Source organism: Pelophylax lessonae (assembly GCF_965119305.1).
Source record: "Pelophylax lessonae genome assembly, chromosome: 2".
Classification (NCBI taxonomy): Eukaryota; Metazoa; Chordata; class Amphibia; order Anura; family Ranidae; genus Pelophylax; species Pelophylax lessonae.
Genome location: NC_138769.1, coordinates 13,093,147 through 13,113,588, shown reverse-complemented (window position 1 = coordinate 13,113,588; position 20,442 = coordinate 13,093,147). Strand labels below are relative to the sequence as shown.

At 48.2% G+C, this 20,442-nt stretch overlaps 1 protein-coding gene across 1 annotated transcript in view; it reads left to right on the top strand.

Moving 5' to 3' along the window:
- SPAG17 (sperm associated antigen 17) overlaps positions 1-20,442 on the top strand; it is a gene marked incomplete at its 3' end in the record, with an annotated part of 339,719 nt that overhangs the window by 300,784 nt on the left and 18,493 nt on the right. The window contains exons 39-42 of the mRNA XM_082247915.1: positions 3,749-3,851; positions 8,606-8,723; positions 17,863-17,952; positions 19,999-20,159. Coding sequence (XP_082104041.1) covers positions 3,749-3,851; positions 8,606-8,723; positions 17,863-17,952; positions 19,999-20,159 — 472 coding nt within the window. The remainder of the gene's footprint in view (positions 1-3,748; positions 3,852-8,605; positions 8,724-17,862; positions 17,953-19,998; positions 20,160-20,442) is intronic.

The window sequence follows — 20,442 nt, the reverse complement described above, 5'->3', positions numbered from 1 at the left end:
TGCCGCATATTCTCGATAGGTCACCACTTACTGCCAGATATTCCTGCCAGGTCTCAACTTACTGCCGCATATCCCCGCCAGGTCTCAACTTACTGCCATATATCCCCGCCAGGTCTCAACTTACTGCCACATATCCCCGCCAGGTCTCAACTTACTGCCACATATTCCCGCCAGGTCTCAACTTACTGCCGCATATTTCCACCAGATCTCAACTTACTGCCGCATATCCCCGCCAGGTTTCAACTTACTGCCGCATATCCCCGCCAGGTCTCAACTTACTGCCTCATATTCCCGCCAGGTCTCAACTTACTGCCGCATATTCCCGCCAGGTCTCAACTTACTGCCGCATATTCCCGCCAGGTCTCAACTTACTGCCACATATCCCCGTCAGTTCTCAACTTACTGCCGCATATTCCCGCCAGGTCTCAACTTACTGGCGCATATTCCCGCCAGGTCTCAACTTACTGCCACATATTCCCGCCAGGTCTCAACTTACTGCCAGATATTCCCGCCAGGTCTCAACTTACTGCCGCATATTCCCGCTAGGTCACAACTTACTGCCAGATATTCCTGCCAGGTCTCAACTTACTGCCGCATATCCCCGCCAGGTCTCAACTTACTGCCACATATCCCCGCCAGGTCTCAACTTACTGCCACATATTCCCGCCAGGTCTCAACTTACTGCCGCATATTCCCTCCAGGTCTCAACTTACTGCCGCATATTTCCGCCAGGTCTCAATTTACTGCCGCATATTCCCGCCAGGTCTCCACTTACTGCCGCATATTCCCGCCAGGTCTCAACTTACTGCCGCATATTCCCGCCAGGTCTCAACTTACTGCCGCATATTCCCGCCAGGTCTCAACTTACTGCCGCATATTCCCGCCAGGTCTCAACTTACTGCCGCATATTCCCGCCAGGTCTCAACTTACTGCTGCATATTCCCGCCAGGTCTCAACTTACTGCCGCATATCCCCTCTAGGTCTCCACTTACTGCCGCATATTCCCGCCAGGTCTCAACTTGAACTGGATGTGAGCTGTAAGCAGACCCTCTAGACCCCAGACTACACGAGCAGAGCCTGCAGTGTTAACAACCCCCCTCCCGCTCTGGGCTGAACACAGAGCGGGGATTGGCAGAGAAATCGGAGCGCCAGTTCTTCAGTTCTCTGTGCTGCCTGTTAAAATAACAAAAGCGCATGCTTTCCCGATACGCCAAAAAATGTGCTGCCATTTAGCAGAAACGCATGGTGACATTGATTGTTAATGGCATCCCACACATCTATAAAAGTATGCATTTGCGCGTGCACCAAATCGCATGGTGCCACGACACCATGCGGTTCAGTGCTGTGCATTTTCGGAAAAGTCAGGGACTTCTTTTCCATGTTTCTTGTGCATAGAGCAGCCTGCCCTGTAGGGCTATAGGTGAGTTAGCCCCGGCCAATCGGTGCCTTTGCTGTGAATGAGGTGGCCCTAGAGGCTTTGTGTACTTTTGAAGGCCTACCCCTAGGGTTGGACTATATAAAAGGAGCCTGATGGCTCTTTTGTGACTGCCATCAAAACGACATTTAGAGAAGGAAACTGCTGCCAATATTTCTGATCACAGCAAGCCTTTATATATATATATATATATATATATATATATATATATATATATATATATACAGGGCTTTTTTTTCTCAAAGAATAGGTGCAGGAACTCTCCCCTTCTGTGTCACCCCTTTTCTTGGCCCCTACCCACCTCCGAGGAATGTTCCTTGGTTCCACCCCTTGCCCATCTCCCTGTACTGCCCTTTATGGAGAATACAAAACCAAGCATAACTTTTTTTGTGGCAAGTAATTTTTATGTCAATTGTTAATGAGAACAAAAAAAGCAGTAAAAATAGATCCCCTGCAGCCAGCAACAATAATAGACCCTACATCAACAATAGACCCCCCTCCTTCCCCCAAAAAAATGAACCGCCCACAACGAAAAATACCCCAGAACAACAATAGACCCCCAACAACAATATACCCCCCAGCAACTATAGACCCCGGGCAGCAACAACAAATCTCCCCACAGCCAGCTTTAATAGACCCCTCCCTCAACAGTAGAACTCTCCCAGCAAAAATGTACCCCCCCCCCCAGCAACATAAGACCATCCCCACCAACAATGGATCCTCCACCAATACCATTAGACTTCCAAAGCAACAATAGACCCCCCCCCCGTACAAAAATAGATCCCCTGCAGCCAACAACAATAATAGACCCTACGTCAACAATAGAACCCCCCTCCCCTCAAAAAAATGAACCACCCACAACAGAAAATCCCCCAGAACAACAGTAGACCCCCAGCAACAATAGACCCCTGGCAGCAACAACAAATTGTCCCACAGCCAGCATCAACAGAACCCTCCCTCAACAGCAGAACTCTCCCAGCAACAATTCACCCCCCAGCAATATAAGACCCACCCCACCAACAATAGATGCTCCACCAATACCAACAGACTTCCAAAGCAACAATAGAACCCCATGTGCAAAAATGGACCCCCCCCAGCAGCCAGCATCAGTAGACCCTTCAGCACCCCTTGCATACATTTAGTACTGGAGGTGCCAGAACTGTGTTCCCCTGCGTTCCTGCTGAAAAAAGCCCTGTATATATATATATACCCCCTAGAAAAATTTGATACAAATTAAGATTTTTTTAATTAAATAAATATCACTAGAGGGGTCCAGGGACCTCTAATGTATTTCAAACTTGGAATCAGCATTTAGAGATCACTGCTGACCCATAAAATGTTGCTGGCCCAGGTGTCGCCATATTCGTTATCTAAACTTTAAGAATTAAGCTCCATGGGGGGGATTGGGGGGGTAGCAACAATGGGAGGTCCAGTGGGCCAAGATCCCTCACCCTGTTGTTACTATTTAGAACCTCCCTCCGCTTCCTCCATTAAGCTTTTTTCTTACCCTGGGCCTAGTTGCCAGGGTTAGGGATGAAGATGGGCTTTTGATGATGGTTAAGAGCCCTGGAGATGAAGGATGGGCAGTGCTGGATTTATAAGGGGGCTGTTGCCCAAGACCCCCTTGCCAGAGGGGGCCCCAGACTTCTTTTTTGAAAAATGTAATAATTATAAAATTAATTTTATTATTAAAAAAATTTTCAAAGTGTGTGCGTGTTAGGATACGGAACAGTTAAGCCTGACTTCAGGGGCAAAGAAAGGGATGGGGGCTTCTTGCAGACGTTTTACATTTCAACTTCTCATATTATTTTACTGTTCGAGATGTTTCTTTAATTCTGACTGTGTCATGGAATTTATTGCCTTGTTGGGTGGGACAAGGGAAAAGTTCAAAAAATGTTGGAAAGTGCTAAGCAACAGCCCCGACCCCATCATGTGGGAGTGAAGTTAATGACCAGCATTGGTTTATCACAGTGAGAAACATAAGAGAGAAGCTTACTCCCCGGTTGACCCAATGGGTGAATCTGACACTCTGCGATCTTGGATAGGGTAAAACTTTAGTAATACGTTTTACCCAAAAATACGATTGCTCAAATTCAGGACAGGTAAGGCCCTGGATTGGAATTCGGACAGAATCACATAGCAAAGTGTTGGACAAAATCTATGTTGAAGGTCCCCCCAGCTTGAAGTGCCCCGGGCCTCCAAGGTCACCATCCGGCACTGAGGAAAAAGGTTGGGGTGGTCAGGCTCCCGTTTCATCTGGCATGGAGATCCAGGGTAAGAAGAGACTGAACTCTTAGTATGTTGTATCTTCAGGCTGGAGATCCAGGAGAAGAAGGATAACCTGTCCGCTATGAGGAACAGAGACATCCCTCCATACTTCCAGTCCGAGATGGCTCAGCAGTTCCTCCAGAACCAGGTGAGATCCGGCCACCGTGGCCCCTCTTACAATATTGATGATGTTCCCCCGACAAGCTCTAAGAGTTATGATGGGATGTCAAGCCAATTGTACACTGATACACTGAAGAAGTTATTTTTTTAAAGTAAAGCTCCAGTTTTCTTCTCAGATAAAGTAGATGTAAACCCAATCCAAACCCCTATTAAGATAAAACAGGTCCATGGTATTTCAAAAGTGATTTTCAATCTTTATAAACCTTCAAGTTTCATTAAAATAATCCCTGATGCTGGCCCTGCCATGAATGTCCTTATTCTGGCCCTTCTTGTTATATGGTGACAACTACCCCAATTGTGTTCCAGTGTTGTCACCCTGTCACATGCTGAACTGGTAGAGACTTAGAGCAGCTGTGATGCCACAGGCATGGTCCGCCGCTGTCACTATTAGCAATTTGGGCGTGTTCGGATGATTGACGGTGTGCAGTACCGGCTTCATGGCGGGCTCAATCTGAACACACCCGAGCCCATCACTAGTCACTATCAGGAAGCCGGTCCATGATGAGCAGCAAACACTGGAGTGAGTGCATGTAGACAGGAAGTGGGAGTTAGTATACAGTATCTCACAAAAGTAAGTACACCCCTCACATTTTTTAAAATATTTTATTCTATCTTTTCATGTGACAACACTGAAGAAATGACACTTTGCTACAATGTAAAGTAGTTATTGTACAGCTTGTATAACAGTGTAAATTTGCTGTCCCCTCAAAATACCTCAACACACAGCCATTAATGTCTAAACCGCTGGCAACAAAAGTGAGTACACCCCTGTGTATGTCCCAATTGAGCCCAAAGTGTCAATATTTTGTGTGGCCACCATTATTTTCCAGCACTGCCTTAACCCTCTTGGGCATGGAGTTCACCAGAGCTTCACAGGTTGCCACTGGAGTCCTCTTCCACTCCTCCATGATGACATCACAGAGCTGGTGGATGTTAGAGACCTTGCGCTCCTCCACCTTCCATTTGAGGCCCCACAGATGCTCAATAGGGTTTAGGTCTGGAGACATGCTTGGCCAGTCCATCACCTTTACCCTCAGCTTCTTTAGCAAGGCAGTGGTCATCTTGGAGGTGTTTTTGGGGTCGTTATCATGTTGGAATACTGCCCTGCGGTTCAGTCTCTGAAGGGAGGGGATCATGCTCTGCTTCAGTATGTCACAGTACATGTTGGCATTCATGGTTCCCTCAATGAACTGTAGCTCCCCAGTGCCGGCAGCACTCATGCAGCTCCAGACCATGACACTCCCAACACCATGCTTGACTGTAGGCAAGACACACTTGTCTTTGTACTCCTCACCTGGTTGCCGCCACACACGCTTGACACCATCTGAACCAAATAAGTTTATCTTGGTCTCATCAGACCACAGGAGATGGTTCCAGTAATCCATGTCCTTAGTCTGCTTGTCTTCAGCAAACTGTTTGCAGGTTTTCTTGTGCATCATCTTTAGAAGAGGCTTCCTTCTGGGACGACAGCCATGCAGACCAATTTGATGCAGTGTGCGGCGTATGGTCTGAGCACTAACAGGCTGACCCCCCCTTCAACCTCTGCAGCAATGCTGGCAGCACTCATACGTCAATTTTCCAAAGACAACCTCTGGATATGACACTGAGCACGTGCACTCAACTTCTTTGGTCGACCATGGCGGGGCCTGTTCTGAGTGGAACCTGTCCTGTTAAACTGCTGTATGGTCTTGGCCACCGTGCTGTAGCTCAGTTTCAGGGTCTTGGCAATTTTCTTATAGCCTAGGCCATCTTTATGTAGAGCAACAATTCTTTGTTTCAGATCCTCAGAAAAATCTTTGCCATGAGGTGCCATGTGGAACTTCCAGTGACCAGTATGAGAGAGTGAGAGCCAAATTTAACACACCTGCTCCCCATTCACACATAAGACCTTGTAACATTAACGAGTTACATTACACCGGGAAGGGAAAATGTCTAATTTGGCCCAATTTGGACATTTTCACTTAGGGGTATACTCACTTTTGTTGCCAGCGGTTTAGACATTAATGGCTGTGTGTTGAGTTATTTTGAGGGGACAGCAAATTTACACTGTTATACAAGCTGTACACTCACTACTTTACATTGTAGCAAAGTGTCATTTCTTCAGTGTTGTCACATTAAAAACAAACATTTTTTTTTACAAAAATCTGAGGGGTGTACTTACTTTTGTGAGATACTGTATGTAGACAGGAAGTGGGAGTGAGTACATGTAGATAGGAAGGGGGAGTGATTGCATGTAGACAGGAAGTGGGAATGAGTCCATGTAGACAGGAAGTGGGAGTGAGTGCATGTCGACGGGAAGTGGGAATGAGTGCATGTCGACAGGAAGTGGGAATGATTGCATGTAGACAGGAAGTGGGAGTGAGTGCATGTAGACAGGAAGTGGGAGTGCATGTAGACAGGAAGTGGGAGTGAGTGCATGTAGACAGGAAGTGGGAATGATTGCATGTAGACAGGAAGTGGGAGTGAGTGCATGTAGACAGGAAGTGGGAATGAGTGTATGTAGACAGGAAGTGGGAGTGCATGTAGACAGGAAGTGGGAGTGAGTGCATGTGTAGAGGAAGTGGGAGTGAGTGCATGTCGACAGGAAGTGGGAATGAGTGCATGTTGACAGGAAGTGGGAGTGAGTGCATGTAGACAGGAAGTGGGAGTGTATGTAGACAGGAAGTGGGAATAAGTGCATGTCGACAGGAAGTGGGAGTGAGTGCATGTAGACAGGAAGTCGGAGTGTATGTAGACAGGAAGTGGGAGTGTATGTAGATATATAGCAACACAAAAAAATCGGGTATGATGGCGCTCCCGGACAAAATGACATAAAAAGAAAGAAAGAACTTGGATGCTGCTCGGGATCTGGATGATAAGCTTGTTTATTAAAATCAATAAAATAAGCTCCTGGTCAGGGAGAAACCAATGGTGTGCCAAGGATGTAGTACTAAGCATGTAGACATGGTACCAAAGGAGATAACTCAAAGAGCAAGGAGGACCCAGAGGCAGGAAAACAACGCCTTACCACCTGTAAGGTCTGGACGGTGTGTCACCTGTTGATGGACTGACAGCCTCGATCGAATCGGGAACCTTCGCTGCGGGTGAGTCTCCGAATGGGGCGATGCCTGGGGTGAGAAGAGGTTGATGGGGGGGGGTAGAATGCTCAAACCCCGACCTACAGCTCCGGTGGCGGTGCGCGCCCGAGGTGGCAGCGGCCGCTGCTCGTCAGTCCCTGCTGACACGGCGCCGGGAGATGACGTCACCAGGTGCCTAGCGCCGACGTGCGCACCAGGGGCTGAACCAACGATGTAGCCGGAAGTGTGGAGGTAGCTCACCAACGACCCGGCTCTTACACAACCAAAGGATCACCTGGCGGAGCTATTGGGGAATGCCACAATTGGAGGGAAATGACATGTTTCGGGCCGAGCCCTTCTTCAGATCTCCTGTGGCTAACTAAAAAGGGCACATTTATAGGGTATGAGGAGGAAGAGGCGTTGCCCCCCACTCTCTGGCTCCACCTTGTGTCAAATCATGATAAATACAGAACAACAACATAATAACATAACTAAACAAAACAAAAATAAAACAACAAATATCATAAAAAATTATTGGAAGAAAAATATATGAACAATATATGAAAAATATAAAAAATATATATAATAAATATATATAAAAAAAAAAAAAAAAATTTTAAAAAATGAAAAATGACAGATGACGACCTCGAGCCCAACCAAAATGAATGTTACACCACAGTGTAAGCGTCGAGCTCCTCGTTCAACCCATGGGGGGACAGAGTATTGAGCTTATAAATCCAGAACGTCTCTCTCTTGCAAAGCAAGGAGAGACGTTCATTGCTGGACAAGGAACCCTTGGGTACGCACTCAACCGCCCACACCCTAAGGTCCTGTACTAGGCCCTTATGGTGGGTGACAAAGTGTCGGGGCACACTATGGGGTGGTTTCCCATTTTTTGTATTTAGTCCCTGCAAAATACCTCTACGGTGCTCACCAATCCGTGTCCGCAGGTGACGGATGGTGCGGCCAACGTAAAGTAAATTGCAAGGACATTGTAATATGTAAACCACATATTCTGTGGTGCAGGTGATGAATTGGCGTATACTGTAGCTCTTGCCAGAGGAGTCTATATGTATATGCATATATGTAGATATGAAGGGGAAGTGAGTGCATGTAGACAGGAAGTGGGAGTGCGTGCATGTAGACAGGAATTGGGAGTGAGTGAATGTAGACAGGAAGTGGGAGTGAGTGAATGTAGACAGGAAGTGGGAGTGAGTGTATGTAGACAGGAAGTGGGAGTGTATGTAGACAGGAAGTGGGAGTGCGTGCATGTAGACAGGAAGTGGCAGTCAGCAGCACTGAGATAGGGAAGGGTGGTGGTGCTGCAAAGCTCCCCATTTGGGTTGATTTTTCAGGTTGATTTTTGATGTCTGAGAGCATTCAGAGCCGAAATGATTGTCCAGAATAAATCTAGTTGAATGCATAATTATTCTTGATACGCAATGTTTGATGGTCTTTGGATATCAATGGTCTCGCTTTCATGTTTACAAAGACGGGAAGGGGTGAAAATATATTTTATGAAAAAAATGGAAGTTGTTTATGATACACCAAGCAGCCTCTCATCAGGGTTTACATCTACCTGCTGAAACATTTCAAAAAGAGAGTCTTTTAGGGTGTTCTATCCTCCCAGTAACTTGTAAATAACCAGAGCCTCTTGTCTTCTCAGTCACCAGACATGGACGCCCTGTCCAAGCAGCTGCCCCCATCCTCTACTGCCTGGGAGGATGAAGAGGATACGGAGGAGGAGGAGGAGCTGGCGCTTAGTGTTGAGGAGGAGGAGTCAGGTGTGTGTCTGCCACAATTTTTCAAATTGTCCCAAATCCTGACTGTATTATTAGGAGTTCACTGGAAGTAATTTTATGAAAGTAATGTAGCACCCCTCTGACAACCCAAAGGCAGGATAGCACCTCCAGAGGCAGGGGTGGGCTAGCATTTCACCCCAAGGCTTAGTCCATGGCTAAAATTGGGAGACAGAGAAAAGATATCGGGCAACAGACACTTTTGTCTTTTTAAAGTTTTATTGCAGAATGATTAAGGTGGTGAGGGTTCCCAGATACCCTAGCAGATCACTTACAGACTCTCCTGGACAGCTTCACAGTGGCAGAACCTTTAAGATGACCTGAGAACACTTTAATCACTTTCCCAAATTTTAGTGTGTCCAACTGAGTCACCATGCCCTTCTGAGGGACCAGCCCTCTTACTGGCTCTCTCTAGCACAGGGCCTACCCTGGATCTCCTCCTTGGCCCAGCTTCCTCCAGACCAGGCAGGACAGCTTCGGGACCACTTCAGCGCACGTTAAACCAGACTATTGGGCCTAACAGCAGATCTCCATCCAGCAGCAATTACCTAGGCCTCAGCTCAGGGTAAGATAAAGAGCACAAGGCCTGTCCTAAATATGTATATCCTTCCCCAGCATGCACCAGTGGCCTAAACCTCCTACTGGATTGGTTGAAGAAAATATAAATATTCATAACTTAGTTTTGTTTGTGAAATCTCATACTATGACCAGTCATACCAGTAACATCTACTGTCGACAGTGTGAAATTACAAGTCGACAAAGAACTTTTTTTTTTTTTTTTTAATTTTGGATAAAGTAAGGGAGTGTTATAACCTCTGTCAGTTAATTTTTTTTACATCTGTGTCCCATTAGGGAGATTTCCCATAACTTCCTGCCCCATAGCCAAAATAGGAAGTGAGAAGAAATCCCTGCAAATTAAGGGAATCTCTTTGGGACCCCTAGGTCACCAGAACCAGTGTCCCCATTGGAAGATTTTACCTCTATTACTTTTCTGGGGACAAACCAAAATTTGGGATTTTCTTTTATTTTAACTTTCAATGATGATGGTAAGCATGCATCTTTTCCCTAGGCTCCAGGATAGGCCTGAATACCTGCACCCTGCTATCCCATAAAAAAAAGTAAAAGTGACACACACACGGAGAAAAATAAAATAAGGTGCCAATGTACAGGGCACGGAGTAGGTCTTCCAGTCTGGTAACAAAAGTTGCTTGGTCTCCGTTGAAAGGCCAACTTATTAAGGCAAGATGCAGGAAAATAAAAACTGGTGGTATCATCTCCTAGTGCTCATTCCCACAGTGGCGTCCCAAACCCATAGTTTTACTAAGAGCACCCCCTGGTCCCCTCCCGAGGAGGAAGAACCTTCCCCTGAGCCCATGAGGTGCAAGGATCCTGATTATTATCATACAGGATTTATATAGCGCCAACAGTTTGCGCAGCGCTTTACAATATGAGGGAAGACATAGTTACAATACAATTCAATACAGGAGGAATTAGAGGGCCCTGATCCTTCAAGCTTACAATCTATAAGGGAGGGTCAAGGGAAACAAAAGGCAATAACTGTGGGGGATGGGCTGATGGAGAAAATGTAAATATAGTTGTTAGGTGTGGGTAGGATAGAAGAAGGCACTCTGGTCCACCTAGCCTAAAGGCCTAGCAGACCCCTCTCCTCGTGACTAGTTGAAGCCGACCACCAAGTACTAGGTTAGGGGCTCTCTCGAACCAAGACCCCTAAGGCAGAGGAGCCCAAGGGCCACACATCTTTCCTCTAGACTCCTGGGAATGGCTGAAGACCTGAAGCTTTCTAACCCATATAAATAAAAGTGAAAGTGACTCACATGGAGAAAAATAAATAAGGTGCAAACGTGCAGGACAATGGCTAGGTCTTCTGGCCTTGTAACAAAAGTTACTTGGTCTCGCCTAGAAGGCCAACCCATAAAGTGGGATGAAGAAGAAAAAAATCAGGTGGTGCCATGGCCTAGTGACCATTCTCACAGTGGGGTCCCAAACCCATAGTTATACTAAGTGCACTTCCTGGTCCCCTCCCGAGGAGAAAGAACCATCCCCTGAGCTCACAAGGTGCAAGACTCCTGACAAAAGGCCTGGCAGACCCCTCTCCTTGTGGCTAGTTGATGAAGTTGACCACCAAGTACTAGGTCAGGGGCTCTCTCGAACCAAGACCTCAAAGGCAGAGGAAGAAGGAACCCAATGGCCACACATCTTTCCTCTAGACTTCTGGGAATGCTTGAAGACCTGAAGCCTTCTAACCCAAATAAAAAAGTGAAAGTGACTCACATGGAGAAAAATAAATAAGGTGCCAACGTGCAGGACAATGGCTAGGTCTTCTGGCCTGGTAACGAAAGTTACTTGGTCTCGCATAGAAGGCCAACCCATAAAGTGGGATGAAGTAGAAAAAAAATCAGGTGGTGTCATGGCCTAGTGACCATTCTCACAGTGGGGTCCCAAACCAATAGTTATACTAAGAGCACTTTCTGGTCCCCTCCCGAGGAGAAAGAACCTTCCCCTGAGCCTACAAGGCTCAAGACTCCTGACAAAAGCCTGGCAGACCCCTCTCCTCGTGGCTAGTTGAAGCCAACCATTAAGTACTAGGTTAGGGGCTCTCTCGAACCAAGGCCCCCAAGGCAGGACAATGCCTAGGTCTTCTGGCCTAGTAACAAAAGTTGTTTGGTCTCAGGAAAAAAGGCCAACTCATGAGGCAAGGTTCAGAGGAGGAAAAAACAGGTGGTGCCATGGCCTAGTGCTTATTCTCACTGTGGGGTCCCATAGTTATACTAAGACCACCTCATAGTCACCACTCCCAAGGGAAGCTTAATACCATGAGCTCTCTGCCTTCCCACCCGTCAGCCAGACCAGGTAGCTTTGCTCAAATCAGGAGACACTGGGCCCCTACCAACCCCCAACTTAATTTGGATTCCTTCCCACAAGGAAGGTCCTTCAGGACCCCCATCATACCAGCAGAGATACTTTACAACCAGCCATTCCTACCAGGACGGGCAGAGCGCCCCTACTGGACACTGATAAGAATAGATATTTCACCTGATTCTAGCCAAGTTGCTGAGAAGCTGAACTGCTGGTGTACAGCGCAAATATAATCTAATATTATTGGTCCATTTTTTCCAAACTGCATACAGCTGTTTCAGGTTTGTCGGCGATTGTTCTGTCCTCCCTACACGTTTCCCTGTGTGTAACTCTACATGCAGCTAAACCTTCCTATTCTGCAATAAGCCAGACTGGATGTAAGTTTGAAGCTTTATTAACAAAACAGGATGCAAGTTTTAGTCCAACATGTGCTCTAAAAGCTGGTTCCTTCTATTGGTTCCTAATATGGAGTCTGAGCTCCCAGGATGCACCTGTTTCCTTTTCTTAGACTGAAGGATATTGGGAACTTTTATTAAAGCTGAACAGTTTCTAGTTTCTGCCAAAGTAAATAGTAAGTAGTTACCGACTCCATCTAGTGGAAAAATGTAATATTGCAGGCAGAACAACTGCTGGATACACACTCACCAGCCACTTTATTAGGTACACCTTACTATTAGCGGGTTGGACCCCCCTTTGCCTTCATTCTTGGTGGCATAGATTCTACAAGATTTTGGAAACTTTCCTCAGAGATTTTGCTCCATAGTGACATGATAACATCACACAGTTGCTGCAGATTTGGTGGCTGCACATCCATGATGGGAATCTCCCGTTCCACCACATGCCAAAGGTGCTCTATTGGAGGAGATGTGGTGAGTGTGGAGGCCATTGGAGGACAGTGACCTCATTGTCATGGTGAAGAAACCAGTGGTGAGATGACTGGAGCTTTGTGATGTGGTGCATTATCCTGCTGGGAGGAGCCATCAGAAGATGGAGACACTGTAGTCATAAAGGGATGGACATGGTCAGCAACAATACTCAGGTAGGCCGTGGGGTTTATACCATACTCAATTGGTACTAAGGGGTCCAAAGTGTGCCAAGAAAATATCTCCCACACCATTATACCACCACCAGCCTGAACCATTACGCCCCCCTCCCCCACACCATTACACCATCACCAGCCTGAACTGTTACCCCCCCCCTTCTCCCCCACACCATTACAGCACCACTAGCCTGAACCATTAACCCCCCTCCTCCCCCACACCATTACACCACCAGCCTGAACCGTTATCCCCCCCACACCATTACACCACCACCACCTGCCCGAACCATTACCCCCCCTCCCCCACACCATTACACCACCACCAGCCTGAACCATTACCCCCCCTCCTCCTCCACACCATCACACCACCACCACCAGCCTGAACCGTTACCCCCCCCCCCCACACCATTACACCCCTACCAGCCTGAACCGTTACCCCCCTCCCCCACACCATTACAGCACCACCAGCCTGAACCGTTACCCCCCCCCCACACCATTATACCCCCACCACCAGCCTGAACCGTTAACCCCCCTCCCCCACACCATTACACCATCACCAGCCTGAACCGTTAACCCCCCTCCTCCCCCACACCATTACACCACCAGCCTGAACCGTTCTCCCCCCCCACACCATTACACCACCACCACCTGCCCGAACCATTCCCCCCCTCCCCCACACCATTACAGCACCACCAGCCTGAACCGTTACCCCCCCCCCCCCCACACCATTATACCCCCACCACCAGCCTGAACCATTACACCCCCCTCCTCCTCCTCTACACCATCACACCACCACCACCAGCCTGAACCGTTACCCCTCCCCCACACCATTACACCACAACCACCAGCATGAACCATTACCCCCCCCTCCTCCCCCACACCATTACACCACAACCACCAGCATGAACCATTACCCCCCCCTCCTCCCCCACACCATTACACCACAACCACCAGCATGAACCATTACCCCCTCCACACCATCACACCACCACCACCAGTCTGAACCACAACCCCCCCTCCCCCACACCATTACAGCACCACCAGCCTGAACCATTACCCCCTCCCCCTCCACACCATCACACCACCACCAGTCTGAACCACAACCCCCCCTCCCCCACACCATTACAGCACCACCAGCCTGAACCATTACCCCCCCCCCCTCCACACCATCACACCACCACCACCAGCCTAAACCTTTACCCCCCCCTCCTCCCCCACACCATTACACCACCAGCCTGAACCGTTATCCCCCTCCCCCACACACACACCATTACACCACAACCACCAGCAGGAACCATTAACCCCCTCCTCCCCCACACCATTACACCACCACCACCAGCCTGAACCATTACCCCCCCCCCCTCCTCCCCCACACCATTACACCACCAGCCTGAACCGTTCTCCCCCCCCCCACACCATTACACCACCACCACCTGCCCGAACCATTACCCCCCCCTCCCCCACACCATTACACCACCACCAGCCTGAACCATTACCCCCCCCCTCCTCCTCCTCCACACCATCACACCACCACCACCAGCCTGAACCGTTAACCCCCCTCCCCCACACCATTACACCACCAGCCTGAACCGTTACCCCCCCACACCATTATACCCCCACCACCAGCCTGAACCGTTAACCCCCCTCCCCCACACCATTACACCACAACCACCAGCCTGAACCGTTACCCCCCCCCCCCCCCACACCATTACACCCCTACCAGCCTGAACCGTTACCCCCCCCTCCCCCACACCATTACAGCACCACCAGCCTGAACCGTTACCCCCCCCCACACCATTATACCCCCACCACCAGCCTGAACCGTTACCCCCCCTCCTCCCCCACACCATTACACCATCACCAGCCTGAACCATTACACCCCCCTCCTCCTCCTCCACACCATCACACCACCACCACCTGCCTGAACCGTTACCCCTCCCCCACACCATTACGCCACAACCACCAGCATGAACCATTACCCCCTCCACACCATCACACCACCACCACCAGTCTGAACCACAACCCCCCCTCCCCCACACCATTACAGCACCACCAGCCTGAACCATTACCCCCCCCCCCCTCCAAACCATCACACCACCACCACCAGCCTAAACCTTTACCCCCCCCTCCTCCCCCACACCATTACACCACCAGCCTGAACCGTTATCCCCCCCCCCCCCCCACACACACCATTACACCACAACCACCAGCAGGAACCATTAACCCCCTCCTCCCCCACACCATTACACCACCACCACCAGCCTGAACCATTACCCCCCCCTCCTCCCCCACACCATTACACCACCACCACCAGCCTGAACCATTACCCCCCCCTCCTCCCCCACACCACTACCACCAGCCTGAACCATTACCCCCCCTCCTCCCCCACACCATTACACCACCAGCCTGAACCATTATCCCCCCCTCCCCCACACCATTACACCACCACCACTAGCCTGAACCAGTGATACAAGGCAGGATGGATCCATGCGCTAAATTCTGATCCTACCATCTGAATGTCGCAGCTGAAATCCAGACTCCTCAGACTAGGCAACGTTTTTCCAATCTTCTATTGTCCAATTTTGGTGATCCTGTGCCAATTGTAGCCTCAGCTTCCTGTTCTTAGCTGACAGGGTTGGCACCCGGTGTGGTCTTCTGCTGCTGTAGCCCATCTGCTTCAAGGTTAGATGTGCGTTCAGAGATAGTATTCTCCATACCTTGGTTGTAATGAGCGCTTTATTGAGTTACTGTTGCCTTTCTATCATCTGGAACCAGTCTGCCCATTCTCCTCTGACCTCCACAAGGCATTTTCCTCCACACAACTGCCGCTCACTGGATATTTTCTCTTTTCCCCACCATTCTCTGTAATCCCGAGAGATGGTTGTGTGTGAAAATCCCAGAAATACTCAGACCAGCCCGTCTGCCACCAACAACTATGCCACTTTCAAAGTCACCTAAATCCCCTTTCTTCCACATTCGATGCTCGGTTTGAACTTCGGCAAGTCGTCTTCACCACATTTAGATGCCTAAATGCTGCCAAATGATTGGCTAATTAGCAATTTGTGTTACTATAGGCCGGTCAGCCTAACATCAGTAGTCTGCAAAATTTTGGAGGGGATGTTAAGGGACCACATACAAGACTTTAGTAATGAAAACGGTATTATAAGTAGTAATCAGCATGGATTCATGAAAAATCGTTCGTGCCAAACCAATCTATTAACCTTCTACGATGAAGTGAGCTGCCATCTAGATAAAGGTAAGCCGGTGGATGTGGTGTATCTGGACTTTGCAAAGGCCTTTGACACCGTTCCCCACAAAAGCTTACTGTACAAACTAAGGAAGGTAGGTATGGACCATAAGGTGAGTACCTGGATAGAGAACTGGCTCCAGGGGAGAGTACAGAGGGTGGTGATTAATGGGGAGTACTCGGATTGGGCGGGTGTGGAAAGTGGGGTCCCCCAGGGTTCTGTCCTGGGACCAATCCTGTTTAATTTATTCATAAATGATCTAGAGGAGGGGATATCGAGTACAATCTCAGTATTTGCGGATGATACTAAACTAAGCATGCCAATATCTTCTATGCAGGATGTGGAAACCTTCCAATGGCTACTCACTAGGGGGGGGAACCTCTGGGTGAGTCTAGGATGGAAAAGGACTTGGGGGTACTGGTAGACAACAGGCTTGGTAGTGGCATGCAATGCCAAGCCGCCGCAAGCAAAGCCAACAGAATACTGGGATGTATAAAAAAGGGGATTCACTCCAGAAATAAAGAGATTATTCTCCCGCTCTACAAGACTCTGGTCCGGCCACATCTGAAGTATGCTGTCCAGTTCTGGGCACCGGTCCTCAGGAAGGATGTGCTGGAACTGGAGTAAGTCCAGAGAAGGGCAACAAAAATAATTAGGGGAATGGAGGACATCAGCTATGAGGAAAGGCTACAAGCACTGAACCTATTCTCTCTGGAGAAGAGACGATTGAGGGGGGATATGATATCAATGTACAAATACTGTACTGGTGACCCGAGCATAAGGAACAAACTATTCAGAGTAAGGGAATACAATAAGACACGTGGCCACTCACTAAAACTTGAGGAAAGGCGGTTTAACCTTAAAATGCGTAAGGGGTTCTTCACTGTAAGAGCAGTAAGGATGTGGAATTCTCTTCCACAAGCAGTGGTATCTGCAGGGAGCATTGATAGTTTCAAAAAACTATTAGATGGGCACCTTAAAGACCACAACATACAGGGGTATACAATGTACAACATACAGGGGTATACAATGTACAACATACAGGGGTATACAATGTACAACATACAGGGGTATACAATGTACAACATACAGGGGTATACAATGTACAACATACAGGGGTATACAATGTACAACATACAGGGGTATACAATGTACAACATACAGGGGTATACAATGTACGGTTAAAAGCAAACACACACACACATCATAGGTTGAACTGGATGGACTGATGTCTTTTTTCAACCTCACTAACTATGTAACTATGTAATTTTGCATACCTTGGTTGTAATGAGCACTTTATTGACTTATTGTTGCCTTTCTATCATCTGGAACAAGTCTGCGCATTCTCCTCTGACCTCAACAAGGCATTTTCCTCCACACAACTGCCGCTCACTGGATATTTTCTCTTTTTCCCACCATTCTCTGTAAACCCAAGAGATGATTGTGAGTGAAAATCCCAGAAATACTCAGACCGGCCCCTCAGCCACCAACAACCATGCCACGTTCAAAGCCACTTAAATCCCCTTTCTTCCCCATTCTGATGCTCGGTTTGAACTTCGGCAAGTCGTCTTCACCATGTCTAGATGCCTAAATGCTGCCACATGATTGGCTGATTAGCAATTTGTGTTACCCAGCCATTGAACAGGTTGTACCTAATAAAGTGGGCGGGGATTGTATATACCTGGACCAGCTGTGATGAGCGCAGTTTATGGTCACCATGGCTTCTGTGGCGCGCGGCTCGGGACCCCGTGAGACAGAAGCTCCGCCCATGGTGGCCACAAAGCCTGAAACAGCTCTACGCGATTCGGAATAAATGGCTGATGGGGGTATAAAGTAATGATTTTCATAGCTCCGCCCACTGTCCTGGAATGAGGAACCGCCCACTTATCTCTGGGATCTGTGATGGAAGGACGGAATGAGACCTGGATTTTATAACGAACGTTTCTCTCTCTTTCTACAGGCTGTGCACTGGATGGCGAGGAACGACCAGCGGGGTGCAAGAATGGAGAGCGCGCCGCGGCGCTGAGTGCGTTACCATATCAGGAGACAGGTGAAGGCGACATGATGGGGATTTCCGGGAATTGGGGGCGTTGGGGGAGGGGGGGGGGGAAACACGCAATTAAGCCATGTATTTACTGCCATCCACTGCTGGGACAAGGACAAGAGCTCAGGGCAAACGTGCCGAGCTGCGCCCCCCCCCCCCCCAAGATGTATGAGGATCATGTGTGAGCAAAAATCTCCTCCCCTCAAAAGTAAAAAAACGGAGCACTAATCTGCATGCCTTCCCTCTTCTCCCAGTACAAATCCACTCCCCTGCTGAAATCTCCCCTGCAGACACAAATCCACCCCCCCCCCCGCACCCAGATCTCCCCAGCTCCCAAATCTCCCCCCCCCCAAAAAAAAATCACCCCTCCTAGCACAAATCTACACATCCTCCTACACAAAAATCACCCCTCCTACACATTCTCCCCCCCCCCCCCACACTCCATCCAAACCCCCTTCCTCAAGAAAAAAATAAAAAAACGGAGCACTAATCGGCATGCCTTCCCTCTTCTCCCAGCACAAATCCACTCCCCTGCTGAAATCTCCCCTGCAGACACAAATCCACCCCCCCCCCCGCACCCAGATCTCCCCAGCTCCCAAATCTCCCCCCCCCCAAAAAAAAATCACCCCTCCTAGCACAAATCTACACATCCTCCTACACAAAAATCACCCCTCCTACACATTCTCCCCCCCCCCCCCACACTCCATCCAAACCCCCTTCCTCAAGAAAAAAATAAAAAAACGGAGCACTAATCGGCATGCCTTCCCTCTTCTCCCAGTACAAATCCACTCCCCTGCTGAAATCTCCCCTCCAGACCCAAATCCACCCCCCCCCCCAAATCTTCCCCCAAAAAAATCTCCCCTCCAGTGTGACGTGATTGGTATTATAAAAACAAAACAAAAAAAAAAGAGACTTTACCTTAACTTTAACCAGTTAAGGACCAGGAGATTTTCCCCCCTTAATGACCAGGCCATTTTTTTGCGATTCGGCACTGCATTATTTTATTTGACAATTGCGCGGTCGTGCGACGCTGTACCCAAATAAAATTGATGTCCTTTTTTTTCCCCCCACAAATAGAGATTTCTTTTGGTGGTATTTGATCACCTCTGCTATTTTTATTTTTTGCGCTATAAACAAAAAAAGAGCGACAATTCTGAAAAAAAAAAAAAAAAAAAAAAACACAATTTTTTTACATTCTGCTATATAACATTCCCAATAAAAAAAAAAATTAAAAATCACATTTTTCCATCATTTTAGGCCAATTTGTATTCTGCTACATATTTTTGGTAAAAAAAAAATCCCAATAAGCGTATTTTGATTGGTTTGCGTAAAAGTTATCGCGTCTACTAACTATGGGAAAGATTTATGTCATTTTTATTTATTTTTTATTTTTTCTAGTAATGGCGGCGATCTGTGATTTTTAGCGGGACTGCGACATTGCGGAGGACAGATCGGACCCCTAACTGACATTTCTGACACTTTTGGGGGAACCAGTGACATTAATACAGTAATCAGTGCTAAAATATATGCACTGTCACTGTAATAATGACACTGGCAGGGAAGGGGGTTCACACCAGGGGCAATCAAAGGGTTAAGTGTGAGCCTAGGGGGTGTTTTCTAACTGTGAGGGGGAGGGGCTTGCTGAATCAACACAGAAACCTGTGATCCTAAATAGGAGGAGCTCTGTGCTGATAGCTGAGAGAACAGCGATCTGTGGTGTTTACAACAGCAGAGCGCCGTTCTCTCTTCATAGGTCAGTGACTTCATTACATCTGCAGATCATTGCTGAGCTTCTTATATTTCTGCAAGTCTACCAGACAGGGTCTGCTTAGTGAGAACAATAGACTGTCTGCAATCTCTAATGATGTGAAACATCCACAATGCTCCTTGTCCAGCCTTACAATCATATGAAGGAGATCAGAAGAGGTGTTTTATATACAAAATAGAAGAGGGAGTTTTGGTTTCCCTATAATGATGATGGGGTGATGGTGACTTGTATGGAAATGAAAGGGAAATGTCCACTTTACCCAATCCAAACGCTTCCTCCTCCAGATGGGGGGAACTTTGCCTGGCCAGAGATGATCCCGGCTCAGACGTATCGCCCTCTCAGCCAGAGCCTGACCACCGATGTGACGGGGCGCCCCCGGAGGGAGAAGGTGAGACTACCCATGTCCATCCTCAGCCGTAAACCACCATCTGTACCCAACACCAAGGTGAGTGTCAGCTCTGCGGTATATGTCAGAGCTATATACATGTATAATAATAATAGTGTGTGACTGTGGGGGGAAATTAGAGTGTAAGCTCCTCTGGTGCAGAGACTGATGTGACTGTGGGGGGGGGGGGGGGACATTAGAGTGTAAGCTCCTCTGGTACAGAGACTGATGTGACTATGGGGGGGACATTAGAGTGTAAGCTCCTCTGGTACAGAGACTGATGTGACTATGGGGGGGACATTAGAGTGTAAGCTCCTCTGGTACAGAGACTGATGTGACTATG